We start from the raw sequence: 14,965 nt of genomic DNA, 5'->3' as shown, positions 1-14,965 counted from the left end.
GTAGGCTTTAGTTTCACCAATTTTAAAGCTATCTGGGAGACAAAAAGAACAATAGGGATGTTGACATGAATCGCGAATATATAAAGTTTTATGATTTTACCATAGCAGGGAATATTAGAATGCTGAAAATCATATTTTGTAAGTGTAAATATGCGTAATAAATTAATTAAAAATAATTAAAAGTAATTAAAATAATGCCCAGCATCACGTCACTGCAAACGCAAATCGGAGCGCGTGACGTCACGTTGTGAGAAACAGGCGCAGACAAGTTGTCAAACCGTAGTCCTCTGGCACTGACAGTCGTTTGTTTATCACCTCGTTACGTCATTCAGATCACGTGACAGCTTGGAGCGTTTTTGCGCGAAATTTAAACACTAAACTAATTAACGTCGAATTTTTAATAAAAATTAATGAACAAAAATTAAAAAAAATTTTTTTGCAATAATTACGTGTCTATAAAATGAAAACAGTTCTAAAAAATAGTCAACATTTCTATTATAACCTAAATGTATGTATCGCACACCACCCCAAACTCATTAGCTGAATATCTTCAGAACTATTAAAAATAAGTGCTTTACGATTATCATGATAATCATTGAGCCCCACTCGTGAGTCTCCTTGTCAAATGATCACTTCCCATATTTTCATCAGATTGACTAACTAACTAACTAACTCCGCTGGTGGCTCAGCGACCCGAAGTGAGTATTGGCCTCCGATACGAGTTGGCGCCAACATACCCTGTTTTGTGCGATCTCCTCCCAGTTTTCGGATTGCAGGGCGCGTAGATCTTTCTCGACTTGGTCTCTCCAGCAGTACTTAGGACGACCTGCTGGGCGTCGACCTATTTGGCGTCCAACGTAGGCCCTTTTGGCTGCCCTATCGCCTGTCATTCTCTCGAGATGACCAAGCCAGCGGAGTCTTGCTGACTTGGTTTCGCCGATGATGTTGATCATGACTAGGACTGATTTTTTTTCCTTTAACCTATACGGTTGAAGATCACACAGTTGATAATAAACAGGCAGACATATAAGTACTTGTCAAACGTAATATTTTTAATATTTCCATAAGCTAATGATCAATTAATTTTACAATTCACAGACGCGAAGTTGATCTACAAGTACATCAACACCACGACAGTGCGAGTGTCGTGGAACGGAGTCGGCCGGTACACCGTGCGACACAGGCAGAAGCTGATACCGCTGGGCGACTGGTCCACGGTCAACACTGATGGGAACACCGTACTCGTGAGTCAATGGTCTTTGTTTTGTAGAGTATTTGTATTGTTCAAAATCCCGGAGTACTTTTGGTCGTACTTTAAAAGCGAAACGGAAGGCTTACAGTCAGAGCCATGCAGAAACCTAAGCTAATCAATTATAAAATGGCATTTCATGAAATTATCAAAATCTGATCTGACAACATAGGTATATGACTGAAAATGTATTTTTTACAGTTGACCGGTCTGGATCCGAACTCGGAGACCTACGTGGAGGTAATCAGCAACGAAGGCAAAGCCGGAAGCGACACTCTCACTATCCCGCCTCAGATTAAGGATCTCGGTAAGTGTATTAAAATAGTCATTTTGTTTTTATAATAAAGGTAGAATTATAGTAGGTATTAATAACTTACACAGAACATTCAGCTCCGATGGAATTCTTTATAAAATGCATAACCTAATCTCAGCAACGCTATCGATCCAACTCCGTTATCCAATATGGCGCATGCCAAGTGCTAGTGATGCTCCAAAAATAGTGTTGTGTTTATGAATCGTCATTTCAGTAGTTAACAGTATGTAACTTTTAAATTTCCAAATTCTAGCCAAAATAACCCTGGCTACGTCGTCAAGTTGTAGCTTAGTGCCCGCTTTGGCTGTAAAATGGATTGCCTTAAAAAGTTTTCTTAAGAGATTACAGTTAGATTTCATCAAAAAATTAAGTGCCGGCTTGTGCTAGTTTTATTCCGCGCTTGTTGATTGTATATCCATATCTACCACGCATAAAATACAACGTTGCCAACGCGCCATGGAAAGATCCATACTTAATATAAAATTAATCCATAAAAAGAAGAGCAAAGACATACGGCAAATAACTGGTGTAATCGACGCATTATTATTTGCGCAAAAATTAAAATAGAAATGGTGTGGCCATACAGCACGTTTGCATAGGGACAAATGGGCAAAAATAACCACCCTATGACCCCCACCGAAGGGCCCCTTCGGGGACAAGAAACAAAGGGAAACCTAAAGAAAAATGGCTCGACGAAATCGTGGCTACAGCCGGTCAAGACTGGTCACAGAAGGCCAAGGACAGGAAAACTGGCTGAATCTGGAGGAGGCCTTCACCCGTAGAGGGGTCTCTACACAATAGAAATATAACTTTTTTTTACTTTTATAAACATATTTTTTTTTTATGTAGAGAATTAATAAAGGCTTTTTATTTTATTTATTTGTGCTAGTTGCGAAAAGTTTCCAAAAAGTTGGAAAATATCTCGAAAATTTTACATAAAATAAATTTATGTAAAATTCGGAAGTTTCTTATAGGTATCTTGTGTTAACGCGCTTATTAGGCGCGAACTATTTTCTTGACTTTTGTGTATTGTCGAATTATGGAAATAACGAAATTTATTGCACTTTTACATTAATGTCTTGACATTAGTAATATTGTTTCTAGAAGAATGTCATATATTTGAATTTATAGTTTTTTACGTAGCATCCGCGCTAGATCCTAGATCACAAAGGCTGGCCTGGGCACTCTCTTGTCAAGCGACCTTTGATGTCCCTACCATATCTGTATATATCTCGTAGGTCGTAGGATAGTATTCTGATCCATTTAAATGACCTTTCAGACGCCAAGGACCTATCCTACGTGTACACAAGCAGCGGCATCACAGTGTCGTGGGTCGGCAGTGGCCCCAGAGTGGTCAAGTTCGCGCAGAACATCACGCAGCCTCTTGAAAAGTGGCGCGTTGTCAACGTCACTGAGAACCATGTTCAGGTAAACATTGTATATGTGTATACAAGTGGTATCACAGTGTCGTGGGTCGGCAGTGGCCCCAGAGTGGTCAAGTTCGCGCAGAACATCACGCAGCCTCTTGAAAAGTGGCGCGTTGTCAACGTCACTGAGAACCATGTTCAGGTAAACATTGTATATGTGTATACAAGTGGTATCACAGTGTCGTGGGTCGGCACGGCCCCAGAGAGGTCAAGTTCGGGCAGAACATCACGCAGCTGCTCGGGAAATGGCGCGTTGTCAACGTCACTGAGAATCATGTTCAGGTAAACATTGTCTATCTGTCTATGTGTATACAAGTGGTATCACAGTGTTGGCACTGGTCTCAGAGTGCTCAAACTGGTCGACTCTGTAAATTTCCACCTCATTTTTTACACCCATAAGGGATGATTTCGGGAATATAAATTATTCTATATCCTTCCCCACAGCTCAAACTATCCTCATACCAAGTTTCATCTAAATCGGTTCAGCGGTTATTGATTACCCATACAAATTTCCACCCCCCTTGTCACCCCATTGAGGAGTGAGTTCTGGGATAAAAAGTATCCTATGTCCTTTCCCGGGACTCAAACTATCTGTATACCAAATTTCAACTAAATCGGTTCAGCGGTTTAAGCGTGAAGAGGTAACAGACAGACAGACACACTTTCGCATTTATAATATTAGTATGAATATGTAGTGCAAAAGTAGGAGATACGATTCAAAACTTGTCAAAAATCGATGAAAACCTCGGGTCCCTTAAGTATATTTTTAATATTGTATTGCTGTTGACAGCTCGTGGGTGTAGACCTGTCCCTGCCGACGTTCGTGACGGTGACGGCGCAGGGCACGGGCCAGGTGCTCACCGTGCCCCCGGCCCCGGAGCCGCCCTCCCTCGCCGTGGGTGAGAAACTCTTCCAATAATAATTACCCGGAGCTTTTGGACAACACAGCCGGGCTAGCACATGATTGGCGCGAGAGTATCTCGCCGCGACATTGACTACCCATCCCCCTTTTAATTCATACAGTTAGTAAAAGACGGGTAGATACTATGACGCGGCGAGATACTGTCGCGACAAACATGTTCTCGGCCTACAGAAGCCCCATAATTTTAGCGTCCCTGCTAATGTTAAGTTTTTTTTTATACCACGTCGGTGGCAAACAAGCATACGGATGGTAAGCAGACACCGTAGCCTATAGACGCCTGTAACACCAGAGATATTACATGCGCGTTGCCGACCCTTTAAAAACCTGTACCTACACTCCATTTTTGAAGAACCCCATACTGTAGCCCCTCGGGATCTTTGGTATAGTTCTGACACTTGGAGTCAATTACACCTCTAAATAATTTTAGATTTTTTAAATGTATGTGTGTTTTTTTTAATATTATTATTATAGTTTTTTTTATGTAATTCGACGTTATGAGACCTTATATATCTCTATGTAACTGTAATAAATACTTATAAGTTAGTTTGAATTGTTAGTTGCAGTTAGTTGTATTTTATACTTAATTGTTGGAGCGGCGGAAAGCGCCGAAATTTTAAAACGTAATAAATATAAGAGCCTCGGTAGAGAGTATCATTTCATTCCATTTGGAGTTGAAACTCTAGGTCCATGGGGTCCCAGCGCGCATAAGTTGTTTGCAGAAATCGCGAAGCGTCTGGTTGACGTAACTGGTGACCGAAGAGCTGGCGGCTTTCTCGCACAACGTATCAGCATTGCGATACAGCGGGAAAATACCGCCAGCATCCTTGGTACAATGCCTCAAGGGCCTATTTTAGATTTAAGCTAGTTATTAATTTCGTTTACGTAGTACCACTGTATATATCTTGTTATTGTTGATGCATTATTATTATTATTTTGCTTGTATGTAAATTAAAGTTTAAACAGACCAGTCTCCACAAACCGCACCCGGCCACAAGTGTGACGCGTTTGTAATAATGTGTTAGCTTTTTTGACAGGCGTGGGCATCGGGTGCGCGGCGTGCGTGCTGCTGCTGCTGGCGGCGGCCGCGCTGCTGGCGTGGCGGCGCACCAAAATGGCCGCTTCACCGGCGAGGTAACTTCTCACGCTTATCATTTTAAAAATAAGGCCGTTCCATCGGTTTGCCGCTGTCACTGTCACATTTCCCAAGAAAGAACGGGAAAGATCATGCGCGCCAACTTTTAATTCTGATCGAATTTTGTCGATTTTTATTTATTTTAAAAACGTTACCTTACAATATCGAAATTCGAAAGCTATGAACTTAGTATTTAAGTTAATATTGTCTTTTCTTCTTTTTTTGTTTATAGTATAACATAATAAATAATCGAGTAAAGTTTGATTAAAAGTCCGAGTTAGAGGTTACTTTGGGAATTAATTGTATCGAGCGAAGTATCATAATTCGTGTATCGGAAGCTATGTTATTAAAGATAATATAGTCAAGAACTACATATATTTTTTCCACGTCTACGAATATCAACGCCTCTTAGAAAAACATGATCATATAAGGAGATTTTTCGCCTTCTGGCTCAGGGAACCGCCTTAATTGCGTACAAACTTACGTTTATTTATGGCCTGACGTTTCGAACGTGACGTTTCGTTCGTGGTCACAGGCAGACTGGCGAGGAATTGTATCAACATCTTCTTGCCGCGCGGGTTTTGCGAACTACCCGCACTTGATCTTGATTATTAACTTGTACGCTAGGGTTGTCACTTTACACACAACTACATCCGATGGTATGTGGTGGGATGTTTTTTCCCCCTTACATTTGCTAATTACTAGATTCCACGAAGACGAAATCCCCTGTCCCTCATATTGATTGAAATTTCGATGTTTTCTTATTTCAATTGGTTCACGTACCTTCCTGCTGTAGTAAAGACGTTCAACTCACGTATTTTTAGTCACTCGCGCGACATGTTTCGGAGAGCCTAACCGCTAAGTTTCACGATAGTTTGAATTCGATTAAAGACGTTCCGTTGAGAGGACTTTGGGATTATGGAGCTCAATCCAGTGGTTTGGTCCCACGTAGCGGTTGGTGGTTTGGTTGTACGTGAATACGCGATTAAGTCCTGTGTTAGTTTTAAAATTATGGGCAACTATAATGTTCACATAGTCTACATGGCCAACCATTTTAATCTTTAAAAGGTAGCAAAAAAATGCAAGCCCGGCCATTATTTAAATGCGTATTAGTTTTAAATGCACACAAATTATACCCAAGTGATTCATACATTTTACAAGAACAAAGTGAATTTTCAATAATTAAAGATACTTTTACACACAGATCGCGACGAAGGACCATGTCCCCTGTCGAGGGACACGAAGGAGAGAGCTCGGAAATGAAGGTACGTTGTCCAATTTCTACAAACCACTTGTTTCGCTGTCATTATTATGTATGTATGTATAAACTCTTTATTGTACAAAACACAAATATGACACAGGATAGGCAGTACAAAGGCGAACTTATCCTTTTTATTACCAAATAATCTACAATTAAAAACCCTTAAAATATATTTTTTTAAACGTTGTGGCAGGTTGATGATAATGACAATAGACACTGAATATGTTCCTTAAGTGAGACTTATATTACTTGGTTTTTTTTAACAGAATATTGGAGGTCGCCTGGCAAACGGCGGTGCCGCAGGGGAGCCGCTCCTCAACGGTTATGTACACATCACTGAGAACCCCACGGTCAGTATAGCAACTAAACAAAATTGTCAAAATTTCCCTAAATACTCTACTCAACAAAAAACTTTCCCTCCGACAGTCGAAAACCCCGAACGGTAAGATGAAGAAGGCCCGCTACGAGCCGTTCGACGTGTCGCGACACGACGCCGACACGACGCTCGAGACCGTCCTCGAGGCCGACTCGTCCGCGTCGTACCTCCTCGACGCCTCTCGACGCCCCGACTTCGACACCTCAAGATCCTCCCGCGACCTCAGCACCAACAACTCCTTCAATAAACTACCTGACGATAACATGAACTCCGAAATCACTCGGAGCTCGGAATTTACGCTAGACAACAGCAAAATTCAACCCACGCTTCAACCCAACGGTTGAGACACCCCCTCTCGCCCCCACCCCCGAATTACACAGGGTTAGGCGATCCCTCGCAGGGCTTCGGGCTGCTAGTTACTGGAGACTGTTTAGGACGGCGCGAGGATAGCTTGGCGTGTTTTGTTCCTAATAGACTTTATTTTTAACGATGTAAGGCTGATTTTTGATAACAACTACGAGTACAAAGTGTAATTTATCGGTTCTTTCAAGCGCGGAGCCATCCTCGCGCACTTTGTTACGCTGTGTTGTATATAACTATAGCCCGATTTGGCGTGTACCTATATTAGAGTTATTAAATCGGCCTGAGATTATTTGGAAACAGCGTGGAGACAATAATATGGCCGTGGCGCCCGCTATGCGTATGTCTATAATTACAGTGCCTCTGACACCGGACTTCCTGTCTAATAGCCTAGTTTCACCGTTAGTGCAACAAAATCGTACAAAATATAGACCAAAATGAAATCCAAACACACATTATAGTACCTAAATTCACGTGTACATAACATTTAAAGTATTTATCGATGTTAAACGACGGTTCATTGTGTTTTCTGATTTTCATAGACAGTTTTTAGACAAAGCCTGAGACGCTATAAGTTACCTTCACAATTTGCATTCCAATTCCATTGATTATATTATACACCTACCTACTGTACGACTCAGATTGTACACATACATACTACGTACCTTTTAAAGATGTGCTGCTACTGACAGAGATTAGGACAATGTCATACGGCAGAATACAACGGGGTTAGAAACTGTTAAAGGGTTTTATAGATGCCGCCAGCATACGTTTTACCTGTCTCTAGTTTTGTTTTATGAGATTTGGCTTAAAGAGCCATCCAAGCCATAAAATTCAAAACAGAAGTAAGCAGTGACACTATTCGTAGGATTGACAGGTGAAATCTACGATGGTGCCATCTGTAAAATACTTTGATTGCCTTTGAACATCGGAAATTTGTCGTTAGGACATTCGACCTCCAAATATCTGTGTGTAGCGCAACTATTTTCCAACGCACATATAAATATAGGTACATATAATCATGTTACACACATCTTTTGTTTCTTCGTTACATGCGCCTAGATTTCAGGACTGATTTAGAACTAGAAAATAGCCCCATATTTCGAATGTAATAAGAGTTTTACACAGAAATGACAGGAACGAGCATCCTCAGCATTTATTTCCACAATTAATATAAGAATAATGACTTCGACAATGCGATAGTTAGAAATATGACAGTGCCCAAAAATGTAGGTCCATCTTTCAGTTAGGTACGTTAATTATTTCCATGTATGCCTAAGTTTATTTATTATGTTTTATAATTTGTTTAGATTTTATTATACTGTGTCTATTAGCGCATGTAACGAAGAGACATGTTACCTTAACACTTTTACAATAGAAAGTTATTCAAACTAGGATACTTAAAAACCTAAGAGAAAACAAGTAGATAGTGTAAAAATAATTCGTAAACAAAATATATAAATAATAATTATTACAACGAACTAACTGATATGAAATGGTATTAAATTCTAGTATACACGTTATTGAATTCAAAGTTATTCCAAGTTAGACGCACCATCGCTATTTTTCCCATGTTTGTGGTAATTTATGTTAACTGTTTAAACTAAAATGTTTTCGGTGTTCAGATATATTCTTTTAACAACATTGCGAACATTTTTTTGAAAAATGTATTCCACCCGATAGATACCAACGTAAAACATTTGAAACTACTAAAGTAACGCAGATAAGTCTTTGACAGAAGTGAATTGAAGAAGAAGATTTTGACAGTTATGAATTGACTCTTATATGTGACGGTTTCAACCAAAAGGTACCCCATTGTGGCTTGTCGATAAGGTTGATTTCAAATGGAAACTATATGGAAATAGCGCCAATAAGTACCCGTTTGGTTGAAAATGGTACATATATATATGACACTAAGGCTATCTGTTAAACGGTAGGTCTTAGCTTCGTAAATATAAGAGTCATTTCATAACTGTCAAAATTTACTTCTCTATAATATAGAGTCTGTGCGGAAAGAGAGGTCTTGGAATATAAGGAAAAAAATACATTCTACGACTTGTTCTCGCACAGACTCTACTACTAATGAATACGTAGTTTAGCGAAAAGGATCCATCCTCTAAAAATTGTCATTTAAATGAATGACTTTTCCTTTCAAAACATTTAGATCCATGGAGACTATATAGAGGAGCCAAATCTCTATGTATGAAAAGTGTCCATCAAAAAACAGTAATTAGGCGGCGCCACCATACACGGAAATACTACCAAAAACAACCTACGTAATTTGGTCGGGTTATTTATTGCCTTATGTCCCAGAGCCTAACTAGCGCCACCGGAGAGATTAGGAACTATTATTTAAAGCTAAAAGCGATAACTTTTGCAACAATTCTGCCTTAAGAGATTGGCATCCATTCTATACCATCCATAATTTAGATCAGTACGGTTTCACTCACTATTATTTTTAGTCGCTTTTGGCGACATGTTTCGGATTCTTTGGGAATCCTTCCTCAGGCACGAGTGTGTGATATTTTGAAATATGTATCTCTCACGATAGTTTAAGTTCGACTTTTCCCTTTGAGAGAAAGTTCAAATTTTATTAACAGATTTTTGTGGATTGGATCCTTTTCCCTAAATTACGTCCAATTGTCGTCTTAAATGCCGGCAATGCACTTGCAGCTTCTCTGGTGTTGCAGGTGTCCATGGGTGACGGTAATCACTTACCATCAGGTGATTCGTCTGCTCGTATGCCTATATACAGTGTAGAAAAAATTATGGGCCCTGGAGGGAAAGTACCTTAAAACCTTAAGTTAGCTTAGTTTACTTAAAGGAAACATTGATTGAATGAATGAATGAATGAAAGAATGAATGAATGTCTCGCCCGGGATCGAACCGATTAAAAATTCCAAAAATAAACACGCTATTTTATTCTACTAGTCGATACAGTTAATGTTAATGATAACATTTCTCGAAGAAACATTAGGTCTAACACTCGTTTGTCGTACAAAATATCCATATTTAAAAATACTTTTTACTCAAGAATATTTTTAGAAAAGCGAAATTAAAAGTGAAAAATCTTTAAATGCAGTTTTGTTTCTTTTTAAAAATAAAAGAATGTTTCCTTTAAGTTAAATTACCTAACTTAAGGTTTTAAGGCACTTTCCCTCCAGGGCCTATAATTTTTTTCCAACCTGTATATAAAAAAACTACTACGAATTTTTACGTTTACGTCGTTATAATGCTGTCAAAACTATGTTTAGTCAACCATGTATTAGAATCAGTGTTGGCCGAACGTTAATTGCAATTAACCATTAACCAGTCTGTCCAGTTAACTGGTTAATAGTTAATTGCATTAACGTTTCGGCCAACACTGATTAGAATATTTCTGAACACCTGTACGGCTTCCACCAGTTTGGCACTGACATAAACGCTAGCGTGTACGTAACTAAGTTAACGTATAAGTGCGAGCGAGATGTATAGAATATGTCTGTTTTGTCACTGTCAGTGCTCATGGTACGGGTACTGGCTACGTTGACGACATTGAGGTTCGTTGTTTACTTGGAGCATATAACCAACGGAGACGCCTTGTCTGTAATTTGCTGTACAAAAAAGTCTGCCAATTTTTGCGGGGGAGGGGAACGTCAAAATAGCCATGTCAGATAAACGTCAGTCCATACATTTATAACCATTGGCCGACTATTTTCGTCAGAGGGGAACGCCTGTTAATGGCTACTCCGTTTGGTTATATCCTAAGGTTGTTTATTCCATATCACAATTATATCTACCTCATTTTCTTCGTTATAAGATTCTTTTAAAATTTAAAATACCTCCCAGGTAGCAAAATGACGTCAGTGAAGTCATAATCACGGCATTATTACGTCATAATGACGTCGCTGACGTCATAATGACGTATAAATGCTACTGGGGCTACGTAATGTTAAATTAAGTTTTCTGTAATTTAATTACCCATCGACCCCGTAGATATGCCGAAAGGTTATATAATTTACTGGTTAGTTAGTTTATTTATTTATTAATAATAGGAAGTTTGCTAATTATTTTTCTAACATGCATTTTTTTACCATAATTATAATGACTTAAATTTTATTTGAAACCCAAAAAATAGTTACTACCAGTTTGGCTTATGAGATTTTTTTTTGCAATTAATTATTAAAACTAGTTTGGCGGTCTATTAAAATATAAATATTTCTTTTATTAAGGGGTTTTGGTACAAAATTTATTATTAAACGCCTATTTAGTTTGCTTTTCTAATTATATGTATTCAAGTTTATTTTAAGAAAAAATAATTAAACAGGTATATAGTTATTGATTCACGTTGCATAGACAACGTATCAATACTATCACTAAGCGCTACTTGCTCCATCCCACTAACCCGGGTTTAACCGGTTAAACCGTTAACCTAGTGTAACCCACTGGTAACCATGGTAACTCCAGGTTTAACAGGTTAACCCCGGGTTAATGGTTTTTGCAAGTGGGCCTAAATGGTTTAATAAAAGCACCTAGGTACAATTTATATTAATTGTAAAAAATATGCTGTTTGTGTTTTTTAAAGTATAATTTAATAAGTAATTAACGACAAACGGTTGTTTGGGTACAAAGTGGTAGAAAACAGATGAGGATTTAAAAAATAGTTTTAAAAACTACCGCCTCCGTATTATTTTGTCATTAACTTACATAATGTGGAAGAACTTTCAGCAATAATAAAATTTAACATACAAATAAGACACTGGCTTTTTAAAGCACAAACAGCTATGTAAATATATTTAAAATAAAGTATAAAACTCAGTTTAAATTAAAAAAAAAACACCGACTATGTACCTGAAATTTCAATTACTCTAAGTTAACTAGGCTTAGACGTAGTGTTAGGTCTTTTAAAAATCTAGAATTTTATCTTCGACGCTAGGTTTTTTAACAGGGTCTAAATTTAGATTCTGGAAAAGACTCGACGGGTAAGCTGGGATTTTTGAAATAATGTTGATTTTGCGTGCAAGAATTTTGCTGTTGTCTTTATGTTTAACATTTTACTTGTGTGCTAACGCCATCTTATACAATTTGTCTGTAATATGGCACAAAATATTGACGTTGATGATAGAAATTTTTGATACCTACACTTCGCAGGAACCCTGATGGTTTCCGCATAAACTTTTGAAAATTAAATTCCGTTATTTTGATCTACGTAAATCTATTTATTAACCAACATTTATTACGGAAACGTCTGTGTGGACATATACTTAATATTTAGCACAGGTTTTTTTCTAGTGCCATCAGGATTTTGCGAAGTATGAATTTAATATGAGTTATGTTCGGCCAAATTTAGCAACTTGTCCACCACATTGTGCAAGGATCTGTTAAACATATCTTTTTTTGTCTCAGATGCTACCGAACTAGTACTAAATCCCAGGTAGCAAAATGACGTCATAATGACGGCATTATTACGTCATAATGACGTCGCTGACGTCATAATGACGTATAAATGCTACTGGGGATAAATGGAGCTAGAAACATGAACGCTTTTCAACAAATTGAGCGCTATACCTTATTTTTACGAAATAATTTGTAAAATAGAGTTTTAGTGATACTTTTTAAGCTAATATACATTTTGTAGCTATTACTTACGCAAGTTCACTCGAGGTTGTGTTACATATTTATTTCTGACCATTTTTTTTTTGTTTTTAATATTTATGAACTTATCACTGTTAAGTTTTTATTTGTATTATTATCAACCAGGAACCAAAATGAATTTCTTATCGTATTACGGCTACCTGAATACTGTACAACGTTTTTAGTATTCCAATAGTTTAAGATATACCTACTTTTACATTTTCATTTATTGATTAGGACAGATAAGTCTAGCAGTTGAAATAGATTTATAATCAAAGCAAAATAATAATAACAAGGCAGTAGTGGGCCATTTCATTATAAGTTGTACCTATTACACTACACAATTTTTTGTTTTTATTTGGACATTTTTATGTTTTTTCTACTCACAATCACGAGCTCATTCGATCTTAATAGGAGAAAAAGTGTTCCATTAGTTTTATTTCCACTACGTTACCGTTTTTAGACTTTGTATGACGGTAACGGAAAGAAGGGAACGAAATATGTATGGAAATATAAAAAAAATATTTTGGGACACTTTTTTTCTCCTTATTAGGATCTAAAGAGCTCGTTATTTTGAGCAAGGGTTAAAAAAATATCTATATTTGAAAAAAGGGTGTACAACCTTTAATAAAATTACCCTAGTATTCTCACAACTTTATATTTTACATATTTCAAAGAATGAATTAAATCGAATAAAATTGTATTAACTTAATTTTACTACTCTGTCTTGTTTTATAAATTTCATGTTTACTTTTATTACTAGTAGTTTAGTCGTTTAAGGTATTTAAGTAATGTCTGTAATATTTACGATACAAATAGTAAATAGTAGGTATTCATCAGGTTCTTAGATTGACAAGTATACTTTCATGGGTATAGAAATCATATAGATAACACATGTTGTATCGTAGAAATTAGTAGAAACTAGGCCCTCGTAAGTATTATTTTTTATATGTTAAATAAAGTGCAGTTATGCGAATAAAAAGTTTTATTTTTATGCGCATAATTGCACTCGCCTTAAATGCACTATTCATTAGAAAACCTTCAACTGATACCCATAAATTATTTTTGCGCCGATAGGTCAAGGGCATACTTTAAGATACACTTCATTTGTTTAAACCATGAAAGTATACTAAAATAAATATTTTACATATAAAATGTTATATTTCATCCTTTTATTAGAAATTTAAAACAGTTCTATTCAATTTCTGAAACTGATTATTTTAATCATTGGCTTGTCCGTCCTTTCGAAAATAATGTAAAATTAAGCCTGAATTTGTGCCTCTGATTATTCTGCATATTTTTTCGCATATTTTTTTAACATAAAAAATTAAGAATTTTACACTTTATACAATTTTTTAACCATCACAACTAAAACGGGTATTTATTTTACAAACCATTCCATGTAATCTACCATTTGATTTGTTAAAAGTAGGTCGATATCGGTAGATGGCGTTGTTAAAAATTATTGTGACTATTTACACCACTGTTTAAGGCGACTATTTTACAATTTAATTTTGTGTGTTTGGACACAAACTATAAAATTTAAACTCTCTGTCAAAAACTAAAGTCATTAATTTAAATGACAAAATAAAACTATGAAAACGGATTATATCGCGTATATTGAATTTATAATACATCCCGACGTTTCGAACTCTTTACAGCGTTCGTGGTCAACGGGTGACACGGATTATATCGCGTATATTGAATTTATAATACATCCCGACGTTTCGAACTCTTTACAGCGTTCGTGGTCAACGGGTGACGGGTCCGTTTTCATAGTTTTATTTCATGAGTAACTATCGCGGTAACCGAAGACAATATTAAATGACAAACTTAAGAGGATGGATCCTTTTCCACAAACTTAGTTCTAATATCTAAAAAAAAAATTCTAAACAGTAGTTTTTCTACCGATGAAGACCTACGATAAGTGCACAATTTTATCCTACATTCCATTATCTGCAATAGTTTCACCATGCATATTTTAATGTAAATACAATAATTTATTATTTTGTTAACAGTTTATGTTTGCCTTCATATATTTTAAGCAACCGCTGAGCAATATTGTATAGATACTAAAGTATCTTGCGCGTACAATTAGAATAATATGAATTTTGATGTTAACTGTATGTTCTGGAGTTAAACTGGCACTTTAAATATTTCGGTTACGGCTTGGCTGTGCAATCCTAACCGGGATATTGTTTTTTCTTAACAGGGGCCGATTGCGTAATGACTTCTAACTAGTAATATTAGCGGAAGTCTCTTTCTAATCAAAGGAATTGGAGAGATACTTACGCTAATATTATTAGTTACAA

The 14,965-nt window shown here is 36.9% G+C and overlaps 1 protein-coding gene across 1 annotated transcript in view; it reads left to right on the top strand.

The window, feature by feature from the left end:
* The window catches only part of LOC134749139 (uncharacterized), a 175,803-nt gene extending 164,942 nt beyond the window's left edge, over window positions 1-10,861 (top strand). Inside the window, exons 21-28 of the mRNA XM_063684047.1 lie at window positions 1,099-1,244; window positions 1,451-1,556; window positions 2,842-3,131; window positions 3,780-3,888; window positions 4,946-5,042; window positions 6,248-6,308; window positions 6,571-6,654; window positions 6,731-10,861. Coding sequence (XP_063540117.1) covers window positions 1,099-1,244; window positions 1,451-1,556; window positions 2,842-3,131; window positions 3,780-3,888; window positions 4,946-5,042; window positions 6,248-6,308; window positions 6,571-6,654; window positions 6,731-7,024 — 1,187 coding nt within the window. The 3' untranslated portion in view covers window positions 7,025-10,861. The remainder of the gene's footprint in view (window positions 1-1,098; window positions 1,245-1,450; window positions 1,557-2,841; window positions 3,132-3,779; window positions 3,889-4,945; window positions 5,043-6,247; window positions 6,309-6,570; window positions 6,655-6,730) is intronic.
* Window positions 10,862-14,965: the final 4,104 nt, after the last annotated feature.

Source organism: Cydia strobilella, chromosome 2 (assembly GCF_947568885.1).
Source record: "Cydia strobilella chromosome 2, ilCydStro3.1, whole genome shotgun sequence".
NCBI classification, from domain to species: domain Eukaryota; kingdom Metazoa; phylum Arthropoda; class Insecta; order Lepidoptera; family Tortricidae; genus Cydia; species Cydia strobilella.
Note: the sequence above shows the minus strand (reverse complement) of the source record. Positions and strands in the feature narration are given on the sequence as shown.